At 39.9% G+C, this 19530-nt stretch overlaps 1 protein-coding gene across 23 annotated transcripts in view; it reads right to left on the minus strand.

The window, feature by feature from the left end:
• lrba (LPS-responsive vesicle trafficking, beach and anchor containing) overlaps positions 1-19530 on the minus strand; it is a 241565-nt gene that overhangs the window by 31860 nt on the left and 190175 nt on the right. For all 23 annotated transcript variants that reach the window (XM_074629449.1, XM_074629440.1, XM_074629454.1 and 20 more), the window contains 2 exons: positions 17843-17995; positions 282-449 (listed from right to left, as the gene is read on the minus strand). In XM_074629449.1, coding sequence (XP_074485550.1) covers positions 282-449; positions 17843-17995 — 321 coding nt within the window. The remainder of the gene's footprint in view (positions 1-281; positions 450-17842; positions 17996-19530) is intronic.

Consider the following 19530-nt stretch of genomic DNA (forward strand, 5'->3'; position numbering starts at 1 on the left):
TGTTTACAATGTTTACTGAGGTAATAAATCAAGTGAGAAGTAGGCTCATTTTCTCATAGACTTCTATAAAATCTGACTTCTTTTTGCAACCAGAGGAGTCGCCCCCTGCTGGCTGTTAGAAAGAATGCAAGTTTAAAGGACTTCCACATTGGCTTCACTTTTCAGACCTGGAGGTTGCCCACTGGTTTTCACCCTGTGAAGCAGCTTGTAAACATTGTTTTGAAAAGGTGCTACATAAATAAAGTTGATCATTATCATTACTGTATCGTGTATCAGCTCACCTCTCTGAGCATGGGGTCGCTGATGGAGCTGAGGTTGACTGCACCTTCATATGTCAGATAATAGAAAACATTGAGGGCTCTGGTGGCTTCAGGTCCCTGCTGCTTGTAGCCAAAGATCAGATCGATCCACTGGTGGAGCTGGCAGGACACAAACTCGCTCTCCAGGGCCTGTAAATGAAGGAGAGGAAAGATGATGCAGAACATTAACACACTATACTGTAACCAAATGCTACATGTTCCTCCTCCCATTATTGAACAGCAGCTATCACTAATGCCCCTCACAGACGTACTCCTCAGAGGAAGCAGAATATCCTTCTAATTGTTCCTGTGACAGAATCTGCCAATGATTTCTATAATGAGCAAAAAGCAGAGTAAATCCATATCTGATCATACGGGAACACCAAAACATTAGAGGACTCTTGTAGTTCATTAGGGAGCCATTTCAGCCTCCGTCTTTGTTCTTTTCTCTGCTGCTTGTGGTCGGATAAGAGCACCGTGTTGCTCCTCTGCAGACGTCTCTGCATCGCCATAACGCTGAGATACAAGCCGTTTTCTCTCCTCATTAGCCGGCAAAGGAGGGAAAAAACATTTATGGTTTCCTCATAAAAACAGGCAATTGTGTTAATTTGTGTAAAGCTGTCGCCTCACAAAAGCCCTCTAAACACGACCAAATTAGAATGAGGCAGCCCTTGATTGTCATTGCTGCCTTGTGTCACATTAATTTGTGACAAAACATTAGCCTGTGCTACACTTAAATGGCAATTTATATCATTTAAATTTTTACTGCAGAGACCAACGCATCCCTCACTTAAATGTGACTTTCTGACAGCTCATTCTGCATCTAATTCTTCCTGACTCTCTTAATTACAACTTTCAATCAGGGAGGAAAGCGCGGGCATAAAGAGGAGGCCGTGTGCGGTGGAGGTATGATGATGTTTTTACTGCAACTTGAGTACGGACTGAATTTTTGATGCCGTCACAAATTCCATAATCTGAACTGATGAGAAGCTTAACAATACAATCATTGTGAGGGTAATACAAGAATATGAATCCTAACATTGGTTCCTACAAAATAAACCTCAGCAGACAAAGAAGGAAAATGTTTTCGGGTTCAACGTGTGGAAACAAACACACCAACAAAGACTGAGTATTTCACATCAGTACATTTTTGTTATCAGCCGAAATGTGTCTTTAGCCACACGTAGAAGGAGCGTAATTATTCGCACTTGTGGGTCGATAGCTGTCCATAGTTTTGCTGATAATATAAATGTACGTTAATAGAAAATACGATGCCTACTCTATGTGTGGCAATTTTCTGTTAAAATTTGTTTTTAATGCGTTTGCAATGCACAATATTTTAAAGATACAGTGTGTAGGATTTGGCGGCATCTAGTGGTGAGGTTGCAGATTGCAACCAACTGAAACTTCTCCCGTGTGCCAAGCGTGTCGGAGAACTACGGTGGCCGACACGAAAACGCGAATGGTTCTCTCTAGAGCCAGTGTTTGGTTTGTCTGTTCTGGGCTACTTTAAATAGGTAACGAAAACACAACTATTCTTATTTTCAGATGATTACACTAAAGAAAACATACTTATTTATATTATATTCCATTTCTGCCAATAGATCCCCGTAAATGCAACACACTGTTCCTTTAATGTTTCCTCTCATGTAACCATTTTTATCTATATGGGAGATATTTGTTTTATATATTTGAAGTATTACCGTCTCTGCACTTCCACTCCTTGGTATTGATCTACTTTTGATTGACTTTTTATTGTTTACTTCTAGAGTTGTTAATTGTTTTGAGATGTTTATCCCCCTAGGCAGGTTGGGTGGTTAACCACACCTTTAATTATAGAACCTTAAAGATCCAACTGGGATGAAAATGTTGTCCATCCAAGTAAATCTGTGGTTCAGAGTCAGTGGCCAGGCGTTACTCTATAGCACTTGTATCAAAAATAATCAAGTTACAAAAGCTAAAACAACATTTAACATTAGAAAAAAATATAAAGTCAGATATTATAGTATTGAAAAATTTCAATCAAGAGTTGACTCTTACTGTAACTTGGAAGACTGGTTCATAGCTTTTTTGTCATAGGTGGAGAACTAGGGCTGTGACAGTTAACGCAAATACATATTCATATATTCATATGAAACTAGAAAACCTAAGGAATCCATTGGTACCATGTCATACTAGCTTGTCGGGAAGGAGGCTAAATAATACTCCAAACTTGCGCAAGATTTTGGCAAAGAAAAACTGTCATGGGCATTTTCAAAAGGGGTCCCTTGACCTCTGACCTCAAGATATGTGAATGAAAACGGCTTCTATGGGTACCCACGAGTCTCCCCTTTACAGACATGCCCACTTTATGATAATCACATGCAGTTTGGGGCAAGTCATAGTCAAGTCAGCACACTGACACACTGACAGCTGTTGTTGCCTGTTGGGCTGCAGTTTGCCATGTTATGATTTGAGCATATTGTTTTATGCTAAATGCAGTACCTGTGAGGGTTTCTGGACAATATGTGTCATTGTTTTGTGTTGTTCATTGATTTCCACTATTAAATATATACATACATTTGCATAAAGCAGCATATTTGATTATTAAAACTTGACAAAATCTCTCTTTAAGGTACATTTTGAACAGATAAAAAATGTGTGATTAATCGCGATTAACTATTTTAATCAATTGACAACCCTATGTAAAACTAATCGGTGTAAACTGTAAGTTTATGTTTATTACACACATTGGTATTTTGAACAATGCTTCACTTAGATGCAAGCACTGCTCTGAGAGCTGGAGAGTTGATAAAATTAGCAGATGGAGAGAGATCGGTTTATTCTTTTCCCCTTTGTGAGACAACTTGACACTATGCGGTAAATTTTGCTGAAACAAAACTCAGCTAACATCTAGTATTAAGATAAAACAGAACACCCCTGGAGTCTAAGACAGTCTAGACTCCATGTCTATCTGTCCCTCTGGCATCAGCAGGTTCAGAGTGTGAAGTGTGTTTAAAGGCTTGTGTCATAAGGCAATCCTTTTTATTAATGTTACATTATAAGCCGGGGAATCCCTCTTTATTCAAACTCACTTTAATAGCAGGCAGAGTGGGGTTCAATTGTGTGTGTGTGCGTGTGTGAGAGAGAGAGAGAGAGAGAGAGAGAGAGAGAGAGAGAGAGATCAGTTCATTATACGCTAGGATTGACCTTTGACGGGCCCTGCTCCCCTGTTCCTAAAACTAAAGCTGGGCCTGATGGGCATTTAATGTGCACTGCAATCTACTGTCAATCAGCACGGGGAAACAAAGAGCAGCCATGTTATTGCAGCTCCCTCTCAAGAGGCCCGCCTTTATGGAAATCACTTGCATGCACCATTTGGGGAGAGACAGAATAAGTGAGAGTGTGCAGATGAGAGTGTGTGTGTGTGTGTGTGTGTGTGCGTGTGCGTGTGTGTGTGTGTGTGTGTGTGTGCTGTGAAGTCATTGTAAGTGTGTATTATTGTATTTGTTTGGTCTGTCTGACAAAAGGCTCAGCAGTACTCTGTGACTGAAGTCTAGGTGTAGGAATTTAACCTCAGCGGATCTCAGAGATTCAAAGAATATCTGCCTCCGCCTGAGGGGATACAGTAAACTGCCTTGATCACAGTTCTTCAAAGCTCTTTCAAAAAGTGCACAGTGTTATCTCAGCACTCACACAACAATCAGGTTGGGATGTAAGTAAATCGAGAGCTATATTCTGACCCCCTGACGAGACGTGGCATTTCACATTTACAGCGACACATACAGTAAACATTTAAAGTTTGCCGTTCGCATAATATTAAAGAATAAGTTATATTCTACATTACGTTTCGATACTACTTAGTACTGAGTTATTTCGAGGATACCTTAAAAGGTATGGAGTACCAATACCCAGCCTGGTGAAAATAGTCCCGAACAAATATACTAGTACTCTGTTTGAGTACCATTTGCTAAACTACAGTGCCTAGCTGCTTCAGGAAATATTTCCCCCCTTTTAAATGAAATTATATATTTGTAAGTAAGTAAAAATATTACTAATTAAACTTTCTGTATATTTTTATTAATATTATTTATTATTAATTATTATTATTTCTAAATTAATGTTTTGTTTCAAATTCTGTAATTTTTTGTTAAGAAAAAATATTAATAAAAAAATAAATTGTATATTTCTGACCCGTTTTGAAAGATTAACATCTTCCGAAGGAATGAATGAGATGTGGGCTGACAGTGTTGTGATGGACTAGAACATTTTTGGTTTTCATATTTTCGTGGCAACCAACATATAAAATATCACTAGCGTTATCCTTTTTATTAGCTCACAATATAATACTATACTATGTTTGCGAATACAGACAATATCATATACACATGTCTGTATTGTGAAAAAATCAACAGGGACATCGAATGTTCTACTAATATCTAGAAGCCTGCATGTGAGGAATTTATACTACTTGATGGACAAGCAGAGAGTAAAGTACAGAAATCAGCCATGTACCGACAACCAATTAACAATGCTCCAGGTGAGCAGGTGTGGAAACGTCTCCTTCTGTAGAGCCACACTGTGGAAATAGTGTGGCAGAAGGTCCGGGCAGATAGCGGATTCCTGAGGTGGGATCTGGTGCCACTTCAGGAGAAGCAGGCAGGATTATTGATGGGCCAATTAGCAGCCAGTGTGTGTGTCATCCCCATCCACAGGGGACTCTCTGATAATTAATGAATAATTTAGCATGCCTTTATGTAAATGCTGATAGGGGGTAGAAGTCACTGGAATCCCACATTTCTATTGTTAAGGATTTGACAAAGCACACCTTTGAAGCATAGGGGGGTCCCCTTTGTTGTGTGCTGTGACTTGTTTCCAACGGTAACAATAATTTGGAATATTCTCCTATGTAAGAAAATGTAATCATTTACCTTAATCAGTTTTTTGCCCTTCAAAGCAGCCAAGTATTCAAATTATCTCCAATTTCTCTTCTTGAATTTAATGCTTTTTTTGCTTGCCTGCCAGTTTGAAGGGGTATGATAATTAACATGCTTTTTCTGTGTGCAAGTCTCAGATTACTTTAATTCTTTCCTTTCTGAAACGTCTGTAGCTGGAGTGTGAATTTAAAGCCTAAAAAAAACCCCCACAAAAACAATGAAAGAATGACAGTTTGACTATGTGTCTGTCAATCTGTTACTCTATAGAGGGAGATATACTCTAGACTGAGGACTTAAAAGTCAGGCTCTCCTTATTTGAGACATCAGACCCGAGACACCAAATGATTGCAATTAACCAGCTGGTGGACATTAAACCAGGATTACTCAGGAGTCCTGAGGAGCAAAAGCAAGAACGTCTGATCTCGTCTACACAGCAACATGTTGGAATGCTTTTTCTGCTTGCAAGTGATTTATTTTTATCCCCTTTTCTTTTTTACCTCACTTTGGACTTCTTTTAGTGATTTCTTTGCTCAAAAGTAAAAGTGTCTGTGCATGCTACAGGTCTGCACCGGGCCTATCAGTGACATTTCTGTGCCTCGCTGTGGTTTTGCGGTTAGCTTTATGGTCTGGATTGAGCAGGATTTCACTTCAGCTTTAATGAGGTGACACTGAACGCTCTCCTCTTTCCCCTCATTGGCCCTTAAAAACCCTTTTAAGGACTTATAGAGAGCTGTCTGTAAGGATGTTAAAATGTCACTTAACAAATCAATCCACTCATTTGCATGCCAACGACGGCGATACAAGCGTGCGCGCATGTGCCCGTGCGTGTGTCACTGATGGTGTGGGTGTGTAATCAAAGGCACATGTTGTATGCAGAGTGTTGTCAGCGGCAGACTGTTTTCTTTTGTATCGATTACGGATGAATAAAGCAAACACTTGTCAGGTCTGTATATACTAAAACGACTGTTTAAGAACGAGCTGATCAAAACATCCTGAACACCAGATTCAGTGTGTGTGACAGTGAAACATCATGCTTTTTCACGTGAAAAGAATTACCCTGCTAAACCACAGAATCAGTAGTTTTCTTATTGTGCGTTTTATTAAATCAAATCTGTGTGTTTCCAAGTACAAAAAACACCATCATCCTCAGTGAGAGCCAGTCTATTCTTCTTACCTTAAAACAAGTTTATTATCTTTTGTTTCAATTCTCTTTTCTTCCTCCAAGTTCAACAGGCCCCCTTTTATTTTCCCTTCTACTTATTCTCTCACTATAAGCGCTGCTCTCTTTTTTTTTTCTTTCTTCCAGTCATCTGATCCTTTGGATCAACTCCTCTGGAGTTGCCTTGCCCTGAGGTTGACAAGCACTCTGATTAAAGGGCTTATTAGCTCGCTGTAAATGAGAAGCCGATTGTCATTTTGAAGCAGGCAGAGGAAGCCTGTTGCCAGCCAGGGGAGAGGGGGCCCCCCAACATGGAAGAGGAAAGAAAAAAAAGCAATGGGTGACGTAAGGAATGAGAGCCTCGGAGCAGCCGCACAGCTAACAAACCATTTCCTTTATTCCCATATTCACACACACCAAAAAAAGCCCAGATGGGTTGTGTGCATTACTTCAGTTCCCCCTCCTTCCTGCTCTACTAATTAGATAGGTCACAACTGTGAGAGTTCTGGCTACGGGTCAACGGAGGCACTCGCTGGCAAGTGGAACCTGAAACTCTAACCCCAACTCTCTCTCTCCCGTCCCTCTTATTATCCCTCAGCCACTTGAAAAGCAAGAATATCATGTTATGGGGGTGAAAAGAAGCAGAATGAGCAGTGATTGGGAAAGTATCTCCCCAAAACAAACATGTCATGGTGGATTTGGTCTCAGTCAGACAAATGGCGTAGTGTAGACTGCGAAAGTGGTCCAATTTACAGCACAGACAATGGAGTAAACAATCCTGATTGAGGAGCAAATGGATGAAACAAATGGTGCTGACTCAAACTCAGAAGGCAGCAATGCTGCTGTGCTTGTCTTCTCTTTTTAGGCTTTAGTTAATGCTTGATTATGACAAACAAATAATAATAATCCGTAAAAGTGGAAATAAAGCCTGGTTACCGGGACATAAAATAAAATATTAAAAAAAATCTTTTGACTGGCAAGAATCAAGAGAAAACAACTACAAGGAGAAAACGTCTATTTCACAACTGTCTACTATAATCTCAACAGCAGCTAACAAGCACCTGCGGAGAGTCCAACCATCTGTCCGCCTCCATACAGGGAGGCTAACAAGCTAGCAAATACATCACCGCCGCCATAAGACATATCCACAATAGGATGAAGTGAGCAAAAGCTAAGTCAACAGACAGAGCTGATTAAACAAGAGGGCCACTGAGGAAGCGTGCTGAACGAGGGGATATTTGGATAGCTGTTGAGAGGAGCATTGTTGTCTCAGATGATTATAGAGTCGGCTGGAGGACTGGACGGTCTCTTCGTCTGTCTGAAGGTGTGGAGGCCTCTCAAGACAGAGTGGAGATGATTAGGATGAATGACTCAACTGATCAGTTTCAGTGTAGTTACCCTTCAAGGAGAGGGTAGTAGGATGTAGTGTGTGTTTCTCTGTGTGCATATATGGAACAAAAGGAGGTATTTCTGACCCTTAAATGCATCCCCTAAATAAGTGCAATAATACTATAATACAAGCAGAAATGCCAAAGATTTGAGGATTGCAGATAGGGCTGCGACTAACGATGAATTTCATTGTTGATTATTGATTATTTTCTTGAATAATTGATTAGTTGTTTGGTCTATAAAATGTCAGAAAATTATGAAAAATGGCGATCAGTGTTTCCCAAAGCCCAAGATGACGTCCTCACATGTCTTGTTTTGTCCACAACTCAAAGATATTCAGATTACTGTGATAGAGGAGTAAAGAAACCAGAAAATATTCACGTTTAAGAAGCTGGAATCAGAGAATTTTGACTTTTTTTTTCTTAAAAAAAAATTCTCAAACCAATTAATCGATTAGCGAAATAGTTGATGATTAATTTAATAATTGACAACAAAATCTATTAATTGATGCAGCTCTAGTTGCACATCTTCTTAATTTTACATTACAGCAAATTGAATATTTGGGGGTTTTGGACTGATCATCAAAAACAAGACATTTGATGACGTCACCTTGTGCTCTTTGATATGATGGGCATTTTTTTTTACTGATGTTTAATATCCCACAAATGATTAATCAATTAAAACATTTTTTTAAGTAAACTTTTTTTTATTATAATAAAGAGGAAAATAATCCTCAGTTGCAGCCCTAGTGATGAAACTAATATCACAAATTATAGTTTAACATGAATTTAATAACACATATAGACTTAAGTTAATACACAACAGAATACTGTTCTTATTAAGTTAATGTGATCTCTTTTAGGGCTGCTGGGTGACAACTATCATCATTTATCAACTTTCTGTTGTCCAAATCTATATTATAAACCAGCAATAACTAAAAGCTGAAAAATTAGAGACAGTTTCATGCACAGTGGAAACCTGCATTATTTTTTTCCCGTCCGATTATTTTTTTTAGATTATGCATATATTGTAATATTTGGATATACAGTATATCGATTATCAGAAAACTTCTACCATGTCGCTAAGCTCTTATCTTCTTGCAATTACACGTCTTTTAATAGAGAGTTATACATGCAAAAATATTTAAAAAATGTTGCTGTTAATGCTTGACTGAGCACATTAACTTGGGACGGGGCAGAGAGCAAAGACAACTGTTTAAATATAGCAAAGATGACGACACAAGATGTCCAATGCTGGAGTGTTATGAAGTATGAAAACAGATTAATACTGCAAGCAAAAAAAAGCATCTCGGTAGACTTTGGCAGAAGTAAATGAGAGAGTGGAGGAGTGCAGGAAAAGGGAGAAGGACAACATTAGTGAGTGAGTATGTCAGCAGCAGTAGATCATCTCATTTCTCAGGCTCTCATCGGCCTCCTCCATTACGTCATTGAAGAGGAGGACGAAGAAGAGGAGGGGGTTGGGAGGGGGGGAGGACAGGGAAGAGGGGGAGGCACAAGAGAAGGGGGGACAGCTCGTAAAACACAGAGCACACAGTAAACATGTCTGCCCTTATGCATGACAATACCCCTACAGTGAGCGCTGTCTGACATTAGCCAGATAACCCCCCTCTACCCCACGTGCTCGTTTCCCATCCGACAACAAGGCTCTCAGAGGAGACACCGGGGGAATAGATTAGCGCTAGGCTAACATGGTAAACTGTGTTCTGTTACATGAGGCCGTACCGGGCTAGACGACGTTAAGATTTTCACTCACTCAGTCATTCGCAAGTGCGTAAGTATATCTTAGTGGTTAGTGACTGGTCCTCGCAGTGGTTTACCTCAGCTCACACATGGATTCCCAGGGGGTCCCTGTGAGGATAAGATGTGGAGGCTGGTGGGAACGGCATTATGTGCGTCCCAGCGGCTGTCTGATCAGAGAGTGCAATGCGGATGAGAGGTGAATGTAAACAGCCCTGATCTTTGACTCGGTGTAGCTGGTGGTCTTTTGTGTCCTGTACGCAGCTCTCCCTCACATTTCACACACTGACACTGGACAATTCTGCATAATGACACAATGGTCACAATATTCAGTCTTGCAAATTATCTTATCAGATGGCAAATAACACCCTGTTTCACCTTCCTTGATCATAAACTGGTAAGATAATGGACTTTGTCTGCCTGATGACATTGTTTCTGTAAGTGTGAACGGCTGTCAGCATATAAAACTGACAGGCTTCAGAAAAGGACTTTCAAAGACGCTGATAGTGTGAGTATATGGGGGATTTGGGGGGCTCATATTAATATGACATCTGTCTGTTAGCGCTGAGCGGGAGATGTTTACCTCTGCAGGCAAGATTACTGTGGGATGACCACATTAACAGCTGTAAGATCAAGTGTGATGCTCGCCATCATAGTTCAAAGTGAAAATGATCTGAGTGTATTCAGAGAGAATTTCCATTTAAGTTGGGGCAAACCTAAAACGCCAATATGTCATCAAGGAAAGCAACATGTAACACCTCTCAAACACACCATGCCTGCATCACAGGCTCTAATCCCAATTGCTTAAGGCAGCAGCACAGATCGGGTATTAAAGACACATCTTTTATTGTTCCAGTATTCAAGGGTTTTTACCATGCAGCAACCTCCGGTGCTGAAAAAGGAAGCCAACGCGGAAGTTCCAAAAACTGCAGTTCCTCAAATGGCCACTCGAGGTTAGCTCCAAAAGGGAGTCAATCCCCATAGACGCCCATGTTAAAATGGCCAACTTTACAGCAGATATAAACATGTTTACAGCCTGGTACAAAAAACAGTTTTAGTCTCTATAGCTAATTCCCCTCTTCATGACAACTGTTCAGGTGGTGAATTTTTATATAACTCATCCGTTTGAATTATATTAAGGCTTAAAGTTCAGCATAATTGAGGGCATGGCCACTTTGAGTGATAGGTGGGTGCCGTACCAGGTCCCTAGCTGCTAGCTGTCTGCTCTGCTGCGGCAATCTTGTTTTTTTGCAACCAGAGGTGACATGAGAGAGTGGAGCTAAGTACAACCAAATGCTGAGTAAGACATTTTTAGGTGACTAAAATGTTACAATTAACTTTCATGAACTGAAAACACACTGTAAAAGGATTCAATTTGTAAGACGAACACGTACAACTCCCAGACCGGACAACGCTGTGGTAGCGACCTGCAGATCACAAAGTAGCCACGCCCTTAATAGCATAATGGTTAAAAGGATTACTTTGAGAGAATCACACAAATAACTTTGGTGTCTAACATCCATAGAGCAGAGATGTGTTGGGTACTTACAGTGACGGTTTACCACATGTGGTGGTGACCTGTGGTCAACCCTCTGAGTATCAACTTCTGACCCATCACTCAATTGGCTTTGCCCATTCAACGAGAGGAAAGTCTCTGTGCGGCCAGTTTAACTGATGTCTCTGTCACTGCTTTGAGTGAGCCGATGCTTTATAAGGGGAAAAAGGCCGAAAGTAATGTGCTGCCCGTCTCTCCCATGTGTGTGGTTTGCAGGTCTGTCAGCAGCACTACAAGAGCCCAGATGACTGAAGGGAACCAAACATGTGAACTACAGAGCAGCAAATGGGCCCCGTAGAGTTCAAATGGGTTAGATGGTGATTACACTCCCACCTTTTACAGAACAGAAATGGACATGGTCTTTGTTGTCAGTTATGATTGGACAAATCAGTGTTAGGAATAAAAAGATACCTGTTGCCCTGGAAAAAGATGCATCAAATCTGTGGACCTAACAAGACAAAAGCACCCATATTGGTCACCCAATGATTCAGAACTATATTTGTTTGATTACGAATATTTAATTCTTGGTGTTATTTTTCAAAGAAATTAAAATGTTAGATATGTTTGTGATATATTGCAATTTATTATCTTTTTTTCAACTGAAAATTATGCAATTTGTCAACATCTGTTTTATCCTAGATGATACTGTTTTCGCTCTGTTCATCTCAGAGTTTTCATTCATATATCTTGAAGTCAGAGGTCAAGGGATCCCTTTGAAAATGGCCATGCCAGTTTTTCCTCGCCAAAATTTTAGCGTAACTTTGGAGCGTTATTTAGCGTTCTTCCCGACAAGCTAACATGACACCAATCGATTCATTAGGTTCAATATCTTCACTCTAGCTTTAAGACTGAGCCCGCTATAACCTTTAAAAGACAGAATAGCGGCCGGGCCCACCGGCGGACCATCGGATTGTTAAGAGGTTAATATTCATATAGTATTTGCACTATCTGTATATATCATGTTTATTTTTGTTTATAGCTTATTTTGTATATTGTATATTCTTAAAATTTCAATTTTTTTTAATTCTATTTTATTCTAACGTTTTTATCTCTTCTTTTGTTATTATACTGTTTGACTTGCACCAACATCACCAAAGCAAATTCCTAGTGTAAATCTCTTACACCTGGCAATAAACACAATTCTGATTCTGATTCTGATTCTGAAAAGATTGATACTTGACGTCCGCATATGGATCCAATATTGCTACGCAAAATATTGCGATACTATGCTGTACTGATTTCTCCCCCCACTCCTAGTGGATAACCAACACAATGATTTACAGTTCAAACAATATAATTTTAGAGATTCTGGCTGCTTTAATGTGAATCTTAACTATTCTACCGTTAGACTATTCACAGTGGGAGATGGCCACTATAACAGACTGTGGTTTCGGCTGCTCCCTATCAGTAGCTCCAGTGAAGCCAGGACACACGACAGCACAGGTAAACATGGATGTGCACACAAACACACACACACAAACATACATATACACACGATCACCTGCTATCTTACTAATGGTTAGCAGACCTGAGAAGTGAGATGTGGTCATATATAGTGGAATGTCAGAGAGGCTGACAGTGCCCAGAGACATGTAGTTATCTGCTGGAGGAGGGATCAAGTTCTTAACCTCTCCTTCGACCTCCTGGTAAAAACAACAAGCAGCCCCTGATCTCTGCGGCATGCCGCCTCAAGACCCGCTGTCTCTGCGTGTGTGTGTGCGTGGGTTTGTGATGGGTCAAGAAAAAGGGAGTGTGTCTTTACAAGCAAGCCTTTAAGCATACTGTAGGCACTTCAGTGTTGTGGAGGTGCATGCTTGAGGCGCTTTGTCTCCAGTAAGTCTGTCTAAAATCCAACCATTCCTAAACATGTCAAACCCACGGTTTTTCAGTTGAACTGAAGCCTTTGAGCCTCCGAGCCAGAGGTTAAACAACAATCTGTGTAGGCAGCTAATCTGTTGCCATGCAACACACTTTATACTAAACATCAGTGATGAACTATGACACTTCCAACACCAGAGCAATATAAACCAGGCTACAGTTTGATGTAATGTTTATATCTTCTGCTGGAATTCTTTTTTTTTTTAACCAACCGTGCAACTCTCAGTCACAACAACAAAAACAAGCTGCCGTTTTGCACAGCAGCACAATCCTTTACTGTGAGAGGCTTTTAATGGCCTTTCCAGATTGGGCCCTAATTAGCTGTTAATCATCTAGGGCTCATAACCAGAGTGGAGACAGCAGGCATGTGTGTGTTTGTAAAGCGTGCGTGCACTTGCGTGTGTTTGCGTGTTCTCTCCTGCTGTCTATCCGTGTGTTGCGAGGCCATTAGCAGCAGACAAGCTAAAGAGAGCCAAACAGCCCATTAACTCCTTCAGTCTCGCTCTCTCTTCTCCACCATGCTCATCTCTCTCCCAACAGTACCACAGTTGCCAGCTGACACCCTCTAATGCCAGCTATCTGTCATGACCGGAGACCTGTCCACCCACACATCCCTCCCTCTGCCTCGTCCTCGGCCCATTTTTCCCTTTATTCTCCCTGTCCACCCTCCTGTACTGTCTGTATATGTTTTGTAGTACTGTATGAATGTAGTCCTATACTGACAATGTATAGTTAACCGATCAAAACATTGATAACACATAATCCAAATGCTGTTGTTTGTGTCACAAATTAACACATGTGAAGTTGGTGTAAGAAAATATCAATACACATGAGTATCGCAATATTGTGTTTTGTATCGTTTCTCCAAAACGCTGTATTGATTTTTAAATAACCTCTTAAAAATCTGACGGCCAGGCAGCGGACCCGGCCGCTATTCTGTATTTCGGAGGTTGTATTGTGCTCAGTTTTAAAGCTAGAGTGAATATACTGGCATTATATGAAACTACACAAACTAGGAAATATATTGGTACCAACCATGTCATACTTGAATGTCGCGAAGAAGCTACATTTTTGCGAGGGAAAAACTGGCTTGGCCAGGGGTCCTTTAACCTCTGACCTCAAGATATGTGCATGAAAATGGGTTCAATATGGGTCTCCCCTTTACAGAGATGCCCACTTTATGCTAATTCCATGCAGTTTTGGGCAAAAACCATGCAGTTTTTTTTAATGCAGTACAAACATGTTATTTTTTCTCCTATTCTAAAATGGTGTAATTGAATATTTCTGCATACTGGGGTCCCATGCTTTGAATTACATAAATTGGGTATCACTGTAAAGCTGAGACTCTTGTGGATCCAATGAGTCCAATTGTATTCATGTGTAATGATGTTAATCCACATAGTAGCCATTTCACATGGTGACTTTTCTACTCAGATTGTATACATATGATGGTATGTCTTTATACTATGACAGATTTCCTAAAATTAGATTAGAAAAAAATCGCAATATATTGAATCGCTAGCCCTGTATCATGATATGTATCGTATCGCCAGCCCTAATGTGAAGCCAACATCTTGCAGGAATGGATCAATCTGATGTGACAATGATTTGACTACCTAATACTACCTGAGGTTCATTGATCAGCAATGTTACAAACTTACCGTGTGTGTGTATGCGGTTATGAAGCAGACATTCACAGTCTCCTTATGAAAGCTCCTTTTTAACTGAGCTTGTTTTGTTTCTGTGCACCTACACCTGCCTGCTGGGCTCGGCTGCACGCTGGATCAATATCCCAATTTGCACACAGTAGAGAAAGAAAACCGCAGACTGAAATTGTATCAGCCTCAGAGCAGTAACTAGCAGGTAGCTGTGCGTGGGTGTAGACCATTTGGAGAAGTCTAAATTGCCTCTGCAGTGCTAAATTGGGCACAAAGGAAAGGACCAGAGGAAATTGAAGAAGCAGAGGTAGATGAGGCTGCCGCACTTAAACTGGCAATGAAAAGCCGCTTTGTGCCTGCAGGAGCACAAAGCACATTAACACACAGATGCTTTCAAGTTGGTTTCTCCAGTGTTACTGTTTTGACTGATTTTTAGTGTATACAATAATATTATCCAAATTACGGATATTCTAAAGGTGAGTATGTTCTCCTTCAGTATATTAAACAAGATTTACTCAGGAGAGCAGTATTAAAGATGGAAAATTACACCTACTGCAAAGTAAGATGGTAAAAATGATGGGGAAAACATATAGCAAATACTACAATAAAAACAGGACAGAGCTGCAACTAACGATTATTGTCTGTTAATTATCTTTCTAATTAACTGATTAATTTAGTCTATTAAATGTCAGAATATTGCAGAGAATGGCCATCATAAATTCTGAGATCCCAAGACAATATTTTCTGATTACTTTTGTCCAATAGTCCAAAACACAGAGGTATTCAGTTTACAATGATATAAACAGAAAAAAAAAATCATCATATTTTAGAAGATGTTTACAATTTAATTGTTCGGCACTACATGACAAAAGACTCAAGATGGGTTATGGCTATTATTATTGTTGCCATGATTATTATGACTGTTTTTCATTTTATTATTATTATTAGAATGATGTTTTTATTACTTATTTATTTTTAATATATATTTACATTTTATTATATTCATTATTTATATATATATTTTTTTAATTATGCGTTTATTTAATTACTTTTTGAAGAGTGTTCTTTACATTATGTTTGTTTGTTTATATGGTAAAGAAGCATGGCAATACTATGTTTTGCTATCTTGAAAAATGATGCTTCACTATAAAAACAGTTGAAACGACAGCAGTAATGTCTCCAAGTTTCTTTGCTGGATGAAGATCAAAAATTCATCAAGTATGTTCCTTTTTTAGCACAAATTAAGTTCAGGACTGGAAAACAGCACGCCGCCGCCGCCGCCACCACAACCAGCTTCCCCCGATGCATCCACCTTGGCCTAGACCATGCTGACAGCCAAAGAGGGAGAAGTGTGTGATTAATGATAGGGGCCTGGTCATATCAGCAGGCTGGTTAACAGACCTCACCACAAGTCTACACAGGTCACAGAGCACACCCAGCCTCATCAGCACCCATTACTACTGTGGGCACACATCGAGCAGGAAGCTGCATCTGTTTTTACCCCAAACATTTTACTGGGAGGGAATACGGCCTGAGAGAGAATTCAAAATCGAACAACACAGACATAAATATTTGCATTATAACCTATGTATATGTAATGTATATTATTTCTATTTTCTTCCTTCATTTGAGCCTATTTATCCAGAAAACACATTTTCATTTACAAGGACAGTGTGGCCTTTGAGATTCAGTAAAACTCTGTATAAAGTCAACAAGTTTTTGAAGTTGAAAGACTAAAAGTACCAATGATAAGCTGCTCCAGCAACACACAAGAGAAATAATAAACCTATCTGGTGCTTTTGACCTTCTATAGAAGAGCAAGGTAATCTGATCCAAAGAGTTACCATAGTTTTACAGCCTAACGTGTGTGTGTGTGTGTGTGTGTGTGTGTGTGTGTGTGTGTGTGTGTGTGTGTGTGTGTGTGTGTGTGTGTGTGTGTGTGTGTGTGTGTGTGTGTGTGTGTGTGTGTGTGTGTGTGTGTGTGGAAGAGGAGAGAACATCAACAATGAAAATATGGCAGCAAGTCCGACAACGTCCGAGATGCATATACACTGAATATTTCTGCTTTGGGCTGAGCGAGCGGGAAGGGTAGATCAGAAACACGATACTGCATCATCTCTCGGCACACAAACACAGTTGCAATCACACACAAACACATGAACGTGCACCAGATGTGCGCGGACAGAGCGAGGGCAGGAAGAGAGATGGCAAGGTGGATAGGGATAGGAAGGGTGAAGTGATGTTGGATCATTTTGCCAACACGGCAATCTGAGAGCCGGGGCATGTCAGAGGAGCGGGAGGCTCACGTAACAGGAAGAGCTGTGAGACGATCAGGAAATAACACTGTCTCTTTGAATTAGCATTTCCAGCTAAAATGGGGGCAGAAACCTCTGGCGAGACTTTAGTTGTTCTGGGTTATGTGACATATGAGGCAGAAATGTGCGTGCATGTTTACAATGTGTATCAGCGACTTGTAGATATTACAAATTAAAAAATAATGTCCATTAGGGCTGTAAACGAATATTATAAATTTAAATATATATTAGGATAGTAAGAAAAAAATGGTAATCAAATATAAAAAATACTACCGCGGCTGTCTGCCTCACGCGCACTAAATGCGCCGCATGAAGTCACACAACGTCACTTTCATTAACTGAGAATGAAATGTAACATTGGGTCAAGCTGAATGAAGAATAATTCAACAACAACCGTATTGATGGAGAGAACTCGGCCGCAGAGAAAGCGATACTGTGTACTAACAGCAAGCGTTACATTATGTCATGTAAACAAGCCACGTATCTATCAGCTGTGCGCTCCAGATCAGACTGGAGACGTAACCATCTAAAAGACGGTTGAGTAGTACTTGCTATCTTCCGCCGTTTGTACTTTTTAAACTGAAAACACACGTTTTATATTGTGATATTTACTGGAAATGACTTACATAATGGCCAAAAGCAAGTAGAAAACCTTCAGGAAATCTCCCTCCAGCCATCTGCCACTTAGGTTTTTGTAGTGAAATGAGGATGTATCATTTCAACTTCATGAATCAGCTGTTCCTCATCCAGTGCAAGCTTTCAAAGCGAGCGAAAATAGATTTTCGAATAGGTAGAACCTATGTGTTTTGTTAGAACGAATATTCAAACACAATTTTTAGTCAATTTTGATAGCCCTAGTCCATCTTGTAGATTGTGCATGAATGTGTGTTTGTACGCTTCTGTCCGTGTTTCTTACCAGGCGATTGATGCGTACAAACTCCTCCGGGCTCTTGGCCCAGGGTGGCAGCTCCACATCGGAGACTAGGGTGCTGTCCTCCGTCACGCCCAGGTTGTAACTGTTGGCGTTGACAAACATCTCGGGGAGGTAGTAGAACTCTGGGATCAGCTCCTGCATGAATACAACACAGAGACACATAAGAATGCTTCTGAAACTACAGAAGGCTCGGAGAAATCACCAACCAGCCCTCATAAAGAGGTCAGATTTGGAAAGGTGTGATCTGAATATGTCTGAGAGTATTAAGGGGAGCTGAAGAAGAAGAACAAAGTATAAGTAAAAAGAAAAACAGAAGGGCAATACCTGTATAAATCCAGTTCAGAAATGATTTAGAGATTGTTTTGTGTACGTCTGTTACAACAGTTACATAGTGGAGTTTTCCAAATTGTGCAATTATTCATGGTAATTACATTTCTGACTGCTTGTGCTTTGGCCGCTACAGAAGATGTCAAAAACGTCTGAGCGTGCACTCGGTTGTGGTTTTTCACTACTCAGTACTCGTTTGATTTGTTTGCATCTAAGCAGCAGAAAAAGCTTTTTTCCTGCTTCCTTCCACAACAACAGAAAAAGACGTAGTCAGCCAAATTCTTTCCTAACTATGATGATTTTATTTGGCTGTCCCAAACAACACAAAGTATTTTCAGACTTAAGAGAAATGCAGTTATGACATGAGATGTAACCTCATATGCTTAGCCATTCGTCATTCTTAACAAAGCAGAACAACGAGCGTAAACATTAAGACTGAGCTTAAAAACATGCAGATAAATCCATACTGCCCTCTAGGCCTAAACTGTACTGTTGTTGTTGTTGTTGTGGGTATGTCTCATTGAGAATGAAACACAAGGATGGACCAGGATGTAGGCATCGGACGATATGAAAATGTCATGTCACGATTACTCTCGCCAAAATTGTGATTCATGATATTATCCTGATAGTGAAAAATAAACAATCTTAAATAAGGTGAGCATAAATCATAAGGTCTGCCTGCATAAATAAAAGTTAAAAGATACATAAATAAACAAAACAGCAACATTGTGTGAATCTGTTCTTTCTGACATGATCATTTTTGTATTTTTTAACTAAGCCTTTTTTTCACTTCTTTACCGCGATAGCAATCTGGACGGCTTTTTCAAGTCACTCATGTGGGGATATTCATGATTATCACAATAATGAATATTCACCACAATCAACTGATTGTGAGTGTTTTTCATCGTGATATGTATAAAATCCTACTCCGTCCCCTCCCTACCAGGATGTCTCAATTCTTGGCTGCTTCATGTAAATATTAAAATAGTGTAGAGCGTGAAATGTATATTGTGCTGTAAACTGTTGGTATTAAAATTGATAATATACAGTGTTTTCCTATCGTCTTAAAGGTCTTAACATTTTCATGTAGATGAATATAAAAAAAATATATATACATCCACAGCTTTTAGAAAGATGCCGAATAAAAGTATGGCTTTTCCTGAAAAAAATGTGTTACGATTGTGAATTTATAATTTTAAAAATTTTGGCAGGTCCAAAGTTAATGTTTTGTCTCTGTGGAAGATATCTGATATTTGGTTCCCATTTCTAACCACGCTTGTGAGCCAAAAGTATAACAACGTTGGTATCATGTGGTATCTCTGGGTCGTCAGTTAGTGTGGAAA

Source organism: Sebastes fasciatus, chromosome 3, assembly GCF_043250625.1.
Source record: "Sebastes fasciatus isolate fSebFas1 chromosome 3, fSebFas1.pri, whole genome shotgun sequence".
Classification (NCBI taxonomy): Eukaryota; Metazoa; Chordata; class Actinopteri; order Perciformes; family Sebastidae; genus Sebastes; species Sebastes fasciatus.